Here is an 11,368-nt window from a genome sequence, read left to right as displayed (position 1 = left end):
TTCAGTTGTTTATATGTAGCAAGTACATTAAAAAGATAGATTTATATTTCACCGAACATCCATCCTCTACTGTTGTTTTCTTTTCATCGTGATTTTTTTATACTTATGTATTAATTTATGTTTTTGTATTTATATTTTTGGGAGCTTTGATTTTCTTTGACTTCCCATTAGAGCTGGGCGATAGAACGATAACGATATGTATTGCGAAATAACTTTTTCTCGATAGAAAAATGAAACTATTGCGATAGACCTCATCTTCCTCTCTTATTAAAAAAAAAAAAAATAAATAGCCAATACAAATTAAGTAGCGCAGAGCCGAACCAATCACAGCCGCAGCGTCACGTCACATAACTTGTTACGTACAGCACAAGTGCCAAGCCGCACATGTGTATTTGTTTGGGAAGCAGCCAGCCGCCGGGTAATGGAGGAAATGAGTGTGCCGACTAGAGAAAAATCAACCGAGAGCTTGGGTGACCAGGTTACCGAAGAGAACAGATGACGGTTCCAATGCCGGAGAGATTGTCGAAAGGAAGGGCCAGAGAAGTTCCGTAGTGTGGAGGTATTTCGGCTATTTGAAGTCTGACAAAAACACTGAAAAAGCGCGCACTGTAAATTGTGCCGAAAGCATGTTCCCACAAAGTCTGGAAATACAACAAACCTTTTTTTTATCACCTGAAGCAGTGCCACCCACTAGAGCACGCTCAATCTCTGACTGAAAGCGCTAATTCGTCATCGAAAACAACCAGAGGAATCCCTGTGAAGCAGCAACAGTCAATTGAGTCGGCTTTCTCCAGCGTCTTACCATATGACAAAAAAGCTAAGAGACATAGCGACATAACGAATGCCATAGCCTACTGTCTTGCTAAAGACATGCTACCAATAAACACGGTCGAAAATGAAGGATTCAAGCAGCTAATTAGGGTAATGGATCCTCGTTACCAACTCCCTGGACATAAACATTTCTCTCAGACAGCGCTTCCAAAGCAATATTATATAAGTTAGTCAATTTTGTCTGTTATTCTGTAAAACAAACTAAGATTTATTTTTAGAATTAATATTTTGTTTCTAAGTGGAACTGACAATTTAGTAGTCTGTTTTGTTTGTTCTATTTTGAAACTTAAACGCTTTAGCGGCTGCCTTTTGTGTAGTTTGCAATATTTGCCTTTATTTATCTGAAACTGAAGTCTCATGTTCCTTAAGTACATCTACCCTGTTGAACTTATTATGGGAAATAAATATTTAAATCAAAACAAGCTGCTGATTATTTCACATTTTACTTGTGAGCAACGGCACATTTGAATCTTACAAATATAGTTATTTGGCTTATATCGTGATATATATCGTTATCGCCTGAAATGAAAAAAACATATCGTGATATGAAAAAATCTTATATCGCCCAGCTCTACTTCCCATCGATGTCACTTGAGGTCCTGCTGGGTAGAGGTGGGTTTATGCTGTATTGCTTGTGCTGTTTCATTGTAAGACTGCAGCCTTGCCAATTTTTTAAAAAAGCCTACTGATAAATTTATATTTGCAGTGTAATACTTGTTAACCCACTTCCTGTGTGTCCTTCTGACTCATGTTTTTATTTCACTTACAGCCCACAATTTGCAAAGCTAACTTGTGTAATTTTGAGGAAAAAAATAAAGAAACCTAAAAACAAAATGGGACAAATGATGTTTCCACTGATTCACAGGCCTCTAGTGCTCAGCAAGAATATCTAGTACCTTGCCATACTTTGGCCTCACTTTTTCATCGTGGGAGGAAGCAGAAATTTACATATGATGATGCATGTCACTCTTTGTAAAAATTAAGAAATATTCCTCTGGCTCAGCTCCGCTTTCCTGCTTACACTGTGCTCAAGGTGTCACGCAGTTTGATGGGAGCTGACGAGGTCTGAGGGTAATTGGCTGTGTAAAGTCTGCGTCAAAATGCAAATTTATGTCAACATTTTCTCAGGTGTTTCTACTTTTATCGCAAAACTTGGAACAACAGAGTACAAACAAACTGCAATTTGTGACAGGTCTATAAATAATATTTGTGAGTACACAGGAACTCAGTTGAATTACTGATTGCAATCATGAATACCATTAATGAAGCTTCCCAAGTGCAAATACTGTATCTCTTGTTTGGATCAGAGTTTTTAACGTCACACAGAGCCAATCCTTCTATGCTAATGCGGACGCCGTAAAATGGCTGTCCTGCGGCATTTACTGAACGTCCAACTGAAGAGCAGGAGGAGGATATGCTGATTAGAGGAACAGTATACCATGCTGTGCTTGGCTGAGTTGTTTTGTGCAAACAACAGCATATAGTAAAAGGTGTATAAGCCCTTTTTAAAAATAAAAAATAACATAATTCAGGCCAAAGACCAGACCTAGACGGCATTTATCAAGCTCTTTTGTAGCGTTACTGACCACTCAAAGCACTTCATGCTATGAGCAATCTACACAGTGCTTCGCTCTATACACTTAAGTGCTTTGTTTCACATCTAAACCTATGGGCAATTTAGAAACACCAATTAACCCTGCATGAAGGTCTCTTTAATGTGGAAGGAAACCCAGGCAGGCATAGGCAGAACATTTAACTCACGCAGAAAGGCTTCTGGAAAGACCTGTTGTCTTTATGCTGGTGCTCCTGTGATCTTTATACCTTTGGCAAAATAAAAAGAGGACTTGTATTGATTGTATGTCTCTGTCGGATCGTTTTCCTCATCACAAATAATGAAATCAGACAGTAGGATTTTAAAACAGCAGCTAGTGGTTAATATCATAAACATTATTGGCTCCTGATTCACTCTACTTTATTAGATCTAATTAATATTAAATAATATTTATAAACAAATCACCCTCTATACATAAACTAATGCTGAGCTTTGATTAGCTAATTCATTAATCAGAGTTTTCTTAGTGCTTGTCCGTTCACCTTCCTCCATTTTTCATCTGAGGGAGATATGTAGTCCATTTATCCCCAGCATTATTTATTCTAACTCTCTATTATAAATTACCAAGCAAAGCTTTATTACTTATGCACTTAGGGGTAATAAAGCATTAATTGGTTATCCTGGGAATAAAGAAACAAATGGAACAGTTAATCAGCTAATATGAAAATAATAGTCTCAAGGATATGATCAATTCTGCAAAAAAAGAATGTACTCCAGGGCACTGAATAAGCTGTATGTTTCTAACTGAAAAGGCCAGTCGATGTGATGCAATATGACTGTAATGAATTGCCAAATGTTGGGAAAGTATGCAAAAAAAATGTTATCAAAGTTTCCTGAGATTCACAGCTGCCTATCTGTGTCTCTTTTTTAGCTTTATAGCAAGATGATTAACTCACAGCGTGAATGGCCCTTTAGATCTTTACAATAGGCAACTGCTTTTTCCGCTTTTAGTACCAGATGCAGCACAGACACTAACATGTTTACAAATGGCTCATTAGGACTCCTGCATAAATATAAAGTGTCTCTCTAAATGGGTTTATGTTGCCTACCATTAAGTCAGGAGCGTAATCAGATGGGGAATTTTCTGCAGCGCCACAGACATCAATCAGTCCAGCGCAAAACTTTAAAGTGTGCAGTTTTCTCGTGCTCTTCACAAACTTCACCCCTTTCTGTATCCCCTGACATATATTTACATCAACTGGGCAATATATTCCCACGACAAGATAACCTGTCATTCTCCCTCATTTCGTTTTCATACATCATGTCCAAAGCCTACCAGCAGAGCCGATGTGGCTTCACCTGTCCCTTAGCCTTCACCTGTGTGCCCCTGTAGTTAAAAAGCCTGCGTGTCCGCCCTCTGGACTGTTTTCTCTGAGTACTGCAGCATCACCAAACCGGCTATAAATCACATTGCATTATCACCGCGCCGTGCTTTGCCTCTCGCTGTGCCCGCCCACCGCACGGTTTCGATTGGCCGGTGCAGGTCCTTGGTCGGCCTCTCTGAGCGGGACATCGGCGCAATCGTAAATCCCGCCTCCTGTTTCGGGACCGGTGATTGGAAGAAGGGGTTCTCTGCGAACTGTCAGTCAGGCTCTTTTCTTTTCGTGAGTCTCGCATTCAGTGCAGCTGCCTGCGACGCGCTGAGTGCGGAGCGAGGAGACGCGCTGCATACCAACAGAGACATACGGAGAAGGCTAATTTTTGGCCAGGACGCACACAGACCCCATCCCGCTCTGTGCCAAAAACAAATTTATATCTGGTCATTGGACAGTTTACATTTTAACCTTTCTTCTCATGCGTTTTCTGAAATATTTTTTCTGTCCTTCAGTGAACTAAAAAGCCAATCAAGTGTCTGGGATATTTGTTCTTTCTGCTGTAATTTTTTTTCTGGTTGAGAGATTTTGCTCCGAAGAAGATAAACAGCCTACCCACCCCTCTCTCTCCAACGGGAGTCACCAAAAGGAAAAGTCAAGACTGATGTTTTCATCCACTCACATGTAGAAGCGTTTGGACTATTACTGTTGACACTCGTTCACTGGGTCTTTGTTTTTAAAAAAAAAAAAAATATATATATATATATATATATTTAATCAGATTTCCCGCAACTGCACCCTAAGGGAGGAATACCGAGACATTTGGCTGCAAAAAAGGGAAAAAAAACAAGCATAAAATCAATCAGAACTCCATCATGGGCTGCCCCCTCTTGCGGAACGTGTTTGCTGCTCTGATTCTGGTTCTGCTGTCTAAAGGTAAGTTCCTTATGAGCTACTTTAGTGATGTGCTGACGGTTCTGTGCTGCTGCGCCTCTACGCATGCATCTTTCATTTTCTGAAAAGCGGTTGTGGAGGTGAATACTAATGATGATGATGAGGAGGGGGGTGTTCTACCTGCTTGTGAATCACGCGTGTCTGCCGTGTACTACGCTCCAGCCTTCTATTTGCTTACACACGGAGATGTGGAGAAATGCTGTGTGTTTTTGTGCGGGCGCACACCAGTATGCGCGTACACGTGAGCGCAGCGCCAGGTTCATCTCTAAGCCAACCTCGTGGTTGGGTGTATAAGCACGAGTGATGCATATTAAGATGTTTACTAAGGAAAGAATAGACTCGCATCCGCGGTCTTCTGTTAACATTCCTTTACGTGGCATGGACGGCCCGGTACCCCCGCGCGCACGACGCAGCATCAGTGCGGGTGGGGGTTGTGAAGTTAACGTGAGTAAGGGTAGTAGCAATGCAGAGAGACTCGGGAGATAGCCTGTGTTTTGTTCTCTCACTTCAAAACCAAGGTCGAGAAAGACAGAGGGCTACATGTTGAAGGATGGACAGTTGGGAAGGCTTAGGGTTTCCAATATGCGCTTGCTGGGTAGTCAAGCTTTAATTTCCTGTTTTATTACTGCCATAAAACATCCTCCCCACAGCTCTACAAAAGAGACAAACACACTTCATTCATCTCCTCTGAAATTCCTCCACTTAAAACTGTTTAGTGCTCAGATAACTTTCACAGCCCACAAGATGTGGAGGGTATTTAGGCTTCTTTATTATGAGGAACACAAACTTTTGTTGTCACGGAGTGCTGATTTTCAAAAATCTTCTAATATCTTCCTCTAATAATCTCTCCATGCTATGGGATGTCCCACCATATATTAACCTGTGCAGCAGATTCTCACCATGCACTGTAATTTCCCCCTGCCCATCCATCATGGAAAAACACACACACACGCACACACACATGAACACACAAATATACACACCTGGCTCAATTAGTCCTGCCTTAGTCCTGTGGGAAATCAGTATATAAATAAATTACTCTGGCCCTTAATAACAATAATTGATGTGTCAGTGCAATAAGATGTGAGGTTAACAACCTGCAGATGCAGACGGGCCCAAGCCCCCTTCGCCTGGGCTCCTTGTGGGCAGGAGAGCCCAGCTGGTCATGGTTGGCTTGACACAGCAAGCCCCTTCTCCACACCAGGCAGCGAGCAGACGGACTGCCCTGCAGGATGTACACAGCACATAAACACAATAGACTCAGCACCTCACAAAACGAGCCCTGCAATCCCATTGAGTCTCATTTCAGTTTTAAGCCGTTTGCGTTTGGAACCATGGGGTTTTGTGATGTGAAGGTGTGACCGATAATTTAAGCCACAGTTGCGGAATGATTGAGTATTGATGGGAATTGTGCACACCAGATTCATCTTGGAGAGAGTTCTTGCCTGCTCCTATGAGTTTCTGTAGGTCCACAGTGTGTCCATCTTTTGAGGTGAAGAGCATGCATTATAAAGGAAGAACAAGACTGTTAAAAGGGCACCGTTCCCTGGTTGATAAATCATGCAGCAGTGGAATAATCTTTTGAATCTGTGCCCCTGACATGCAAGCAAGTGTCGTGTGCGTGGTTTAAATGGTTGACCAAAACTGTTTAGTAGATTTGGAGTTGTTATTTCCTGTTTAATGATGTACAAGATGAAAATCTCTAAATGGTTGTACGGCTTTTACGGTATGTTATTCATTTGAAGACATTTCTTCCTCTGGAGATATTTCATCCCCTTATTAATACTCATTTAGTCATTCATATCATGAATGACAAATATTTTTTAAGAGAGCAGCATTGTACTTTACAGTGCCATACCAACCAGGTCAACAAAGGTCTTTTCTGTGCTGCATAACACCATTAGGCTATTCAAAGGTTTCCTACTGCCTTGGCGTGTGAATGCACAAACCTCTCCATGGGTGTTACAGCCAGACCCTGGCTTGACATCATACCTTTCTCTTCCTCATTAATTTTCTCTTTTTTCTTAAAATGCATGAGTACCATTAGGCTAGAATGGTGGATGGCCACTCATACGTGCAGTAAAATATCTGCATATTTCTTACACAAAAGCTGCCTGCAATTACCAAAAAACTGTTTCATCAGTGAACCAGGCCAGTGATGAAAGATTAAGGCTGGAGTCCATCTCCACACACCTCCACACAAAATTAAACAATTTACCCTCTGTTCAGATGATTTCTGTTATGACAGAAACCTGAAATATCTAATAATGAGAATAACAGCCTCGCTGATTCAGTGAAAAGTGAAGATGACAAGAGAAATTGCTCCAGCTTAAAGGTCACAGCAGAGGACATTTAAGGTTATTTCAAAGGATATTATGTTAATGCTGTATTTGGATGTTGAAAGATTTCTACCTTACAGACATGGATCGGAACCATTGCAAGAAATTCAACTTTGACAATGTACTGAATACAAAACATAGTAAGTTACTAACGTTTAAATAGCCCAACAGATGGATCTTCCCACCAACATGATAGAGGTTGTGGTAAGAGGAAGTGTGCAGGGCAGGATCACAGGTGAAAACAAGCGGGGTCGCTTTGTAGCCCGCCATCCTTCTTGTTTCAGCAACATATGGGGGCCAAGTGGGGTCAATGCACATTGCACATGTTAGCACGTAAGCACCTCCTTCTTCCCTGTCTCCTCTCTCTCTCTCTCTCTCTCTCTCTCACACACACACACACATTCAACTGGATCACCAGTCTTGGCTTGGAGATGAAGAGAAGGGAGATGCCAGCATCAACAGATGCCTAGTGCTCCTATTCTGGAGGGGTCTCTGCTTTTTCTCCCTCCCTTTGAAATCCACGGTCTCTCTGTGCTGTTGTTCTCCATGTTTGGCTTACAAATGCTTTGCCATTTTGGCAGGTTTTATGTATCTGCAAATGTTGGAGTAAGAGGGCCTGGATTTGGACTGAAGAGCCTTGGGGACTAAGGTTGGAGGTATAACCAGCCTTGAGAGGGCCTGTGGTCTGAATACTTTCCCTGAAGGTTTTGCTTTTTTATTTCACTTGCTGTTGTGTGGTCGACTTTAGTGCAGAGCATTGAGCGTCATAAACTGAATCATTTCCTCACATGTAGTGAAGCAGACCTAAAGAACACTCAGCTGTGACTGGGGCGGCTGTGGCTCAGGAGGTAGAGTGGGGCGTCTACCATTTGGAGGGTCAGATGTTTGCTCCCTGGCTCCTTCGGTCTGCACATTAAAGTATCCCTGGGCAAGATACCGAATCAGGAGTTGCCCCTGTTTGTTGCTGTGCTTTATTTCAAACCTCATATTAAAAAAGTGGAATAGAGGGGAGAATAAAGTTGAGATTTTTCCAGTCTTAAAGCACAAGAAGAATTTTGCAAATGTACCAAAAGTTATTACTTCTGACTTAAGACGGTGTGAAATCACTTGAATTGTCTAAATTAAGTACTACTACCAGAAATGAAATGGCTATTGTAACTTTACTTGAATTGTGAATGCAGCACGATGAATTATGATTCATGGCAACCACTAGCAGTATTTGTATTGAATCAAGGTTTTAAGGATGCATCTCAGGGACTGTAAAATGCAACCAGTTCATTTTAATCTTTATTGTCTGCAGTAGGGAGCCTCTGCTTCCGGCATACAAGAACAGAACACTCCAAAGTTGATTGATGGGTGCATAAAACAGATTAAAAGTGCAGTTGCGGTAGCAATAGCATTAAATGACCAAAAGACCAAAACAGAAAATGACTTCTGCTGTGTTGGTTTTTGTTGCCTTGTTGTGAGGTTTTCCAGCCGTTTTCCAGCATATCCAATTAGTTTATCAGGGATGAATAACCCCTCAAGCAATGACCGTTTGATCTGTCATGCTGAAGCTGAAATCTGCGTCTCATAGAGTTTGAAGCTATCTGACCCCTCGGTCATGAGCAGTGACCGAGAGGTCATGGGTTCAAGTCCTTTGAGGATGGTTACCTAGAGTACTGGTGTGGTTGGTAGGTGGGTTCAGCATCACCTTACTGGCCTTGAGATTGTTCCTGTCAGTCATGATTAACACTTTCATGGGCCTCACGTATTGGTTTGGCAGGACTGGCAATTACATGTGATGTCACTGTTATAAATAATAATTACTGCGAGGCTTATTTACACTTATAATTATAGTTAAAATATAGGATATGGAGTTCAGCGTAATGGAAAGTAACCAGACTGCTTTCAACCTGGGACACGTGGTTATACAGACTAAAATTACCACTGTAATTCATTTTGTTACAACCTCCCCTCATCTTCCTCTTCTCCCACTCCCAGCCTGAATATGAACTTTATTGGTGGTTTCTCAGTGTTATGAATCCTAAAGGCTTATGTTTTATTTATTCCAAGTGAAGGATCATTCAAAAGGTAGCTGAGTGGGTGTATAAGCAGTAGTAAGCAGTGGCTTGCGTATTCATGTGGACCTGTGCCCACAGAGGGACATATGGACTATTGAACATATGTGTGCACACACCGTGGAATAGTCCCTTTACTTGGGCCATTGGGAAGATGAATTTCAGCAATTTTCCCACTAAAGGTGTTAGCAGTAAAATCAATGGAAAGTCAGTGAAAACGTGACATCTTTTTATATACATCAGTGTGTCTATTAATAACTCTCAATGTTCTTCTCAATAGCATTCACATAGAGAAATCAAATAAGTCTCTGAACAGTGCAAATTTCTTCCATTTGGGCTGCGAGACTTCAGTCCACAGTGCAGATTTAGCTATCTGCAGGGAAAAGGAGAAACAAGAAACAGATGTTTTCTTGTTTGGTTATGTGGAGATGTTATACATTTAGGAGGAATGAATACTGTTGGAAACAGAGAGAGAGAATGGCTTGTGATTTTCTTGCCTCTATTCCTCTTCCTTCTAGTCTTTTTTTGTGCCACAGAGTTAGTGTCACTGGAAACACAATTCAGATTAGTGCAGGCGGCTTGTCCTCAGGGAGCCGGGAGGGACGAGGGTCCCGCTTTTCTCCCTGTCCTCATTACCAAAAGACAAGGAGCTCGCCGGCAAATCAATGGAAAAGGCTTAGGCACTAATGCAGGCCATGTCTGGCGATGGGACTTAGCTTTGTGTGCATTTTTGTGCCTCGGTGTGTTCATGTCCCGTTTTGTGTGTGTGTGAAAGTTTAATCATTTGTGCTACAACAGAAGGCTGGAGAAAAACATTAGTTTCAAACGACTGCTGAATTGCTCGCTGTTGGAGTAACCTCAAAAGTCCTGGTTAACTGCGCTGATATTTACCATGGGGGCGTATGATAGCACAGAAGCCCTTTAATTATGCGGAGATAACGTAAGATTCATCTGTGAATCCATTTAGTCCAGTATTAACGCCGTTCCCACTGCAATTATAATGGCTCCGGGCATTGTTGCCATGGCTACTACTACTACTTCAATAGCCAGCAGTTGTGTACAACTTCCTTTACACAGACAAAAAAAAAAAAGTGAAAAAAAGAGCAGCACCTTGGTCTTTCCCATCAACAGCCCCCTGCAGTGTATGTTGGTATAAAAATATGTTGAACGATCCACGTGTCTCACCGCTCAATCTGTTCTTGCTCTGCTTGATGCGGCTGTCTGTCTGTTGTTCTTACATTTGCCTTCATCCCTCGCGTCTCTTATTTTGTTTACACAGGTAAAACTACTGGGTGCAACAAATGCTAAATAATGGTTTTATGTTGTGGATTTTCAGCCGCGCTGCTGCCTCTGACATCTCGTGGCGCTGGAGGTGTTCCCGGGTCTGCGCGAAGGGGAAGGGAGAGCAAGAAGGAAAGGGGAGAAATAAATAAAACTGAGGAAAACAGATCAATAAATATTTCAGCAGCTGCTCCCTTCACAGACTTCTCCTGAAGCCATAAGAGATGGAAAGAGAGACAGGGAATGGGGAGGGATGGATAAAGTGGAAGAAAGACAGGGGGAGAACAAGGGTAATTGTGTTCCAGACACTCATTCGCAGTGAACAAGAAAGATGGAGAGTGAACGAAAGCATCAGAAAATGGGGATAATTGTGTCCCAGACTTTTATAGACAGAGAGAAGAGGCATGAGTGAGGGGTGGAGAAGCGACACAGGGCGTGCTAACGAGCACCACATACCAACATTGTCTTCCATGGGAACAAAAAAAAGCCATCTGAGAGCAAGAGAGAGAGGCACTCTATAATAGTGACTATAATAGTAAGAGTCTCTCTCTTCCTGACTTTCACGTAATTTTAATTCCTGTCAGGAGTTAGCAGCAGACCGTGTGGGTGTTTGCAGTTTGTGCAGCGAGTATCTCTAAATGATAATGAGCCGGTCAACAGCTGAGACGGCCAACATGTTGCTCCGAATCAGGCGTGGCCACTGTCATTGTCACTGTGCACCCACTCATCAGCTGATCTCTTCTCACATTTCCATGAAATCCTGGTGCCCGGGATGCATATTACATGCAGCTTTTGGAGCACGCAATGTATGTTTAATGCCGAGAGCAGAAAAGCAGAGGAAAAAGACAGAGGGAGCTTATGAGGATGGACAGGCCAGAGAGATAGAGGAGTTATGAAAAAATGATTGAAGGAGGGCTGTTGGGAGGGAGCTAGAGAAGAGAGACAGATGGTGTGAGGGAGGAAGGGGAGGAGGAATTC

The 11,368-nt window shown here is 42.1% G+C and overlaps 1 protein-coding gene across 1 annotated transcript in view; it reads left to right on the top strand.

The window, feature by feature from the left end:
* The first annotated feature begins 4,081 nt into the window (after positions 1–4,081).
* Positions 4,082–11,368, top strand: part of iglon5 (IgLON family member 5) — a 103,329-nt gene continuing 96,042 nt past the window's right edge. Inside the window, exon 1 of the mRNA XM_063485755.1 lies at positions 4,082–4,692. Coding sequence (XP_063341825.1) covers positions 4,632–4,692 — 61 coding nt within the window. The 5' untranslated portion in view covers positions 4,082–4,631. The remainder of the gene's footprint in view (positions 4,693–11,368) is intronic.

The sequence above is a fragment of the Pelmatolapia mariae genome, linkage group LG10_11 (assembly GCF_036321145.2).
Source record: "Pelmatolapia mariae isolate MD_Pm_ZW linkage group LG10_11, Pm_UMD_F_2, whole genome shotgun sequence".
Classification (NCBI taxonomy): domain Eukaryota; kingdom Metazoa; phylum Chordata; class Actinopteri; order Cichliformes; family Cichlidae; genus Pelmatolapia; species Pelmatolapia mariae.
This window is presented reverse-complemented; position numbering and strand designations above follow the sequence as displayed.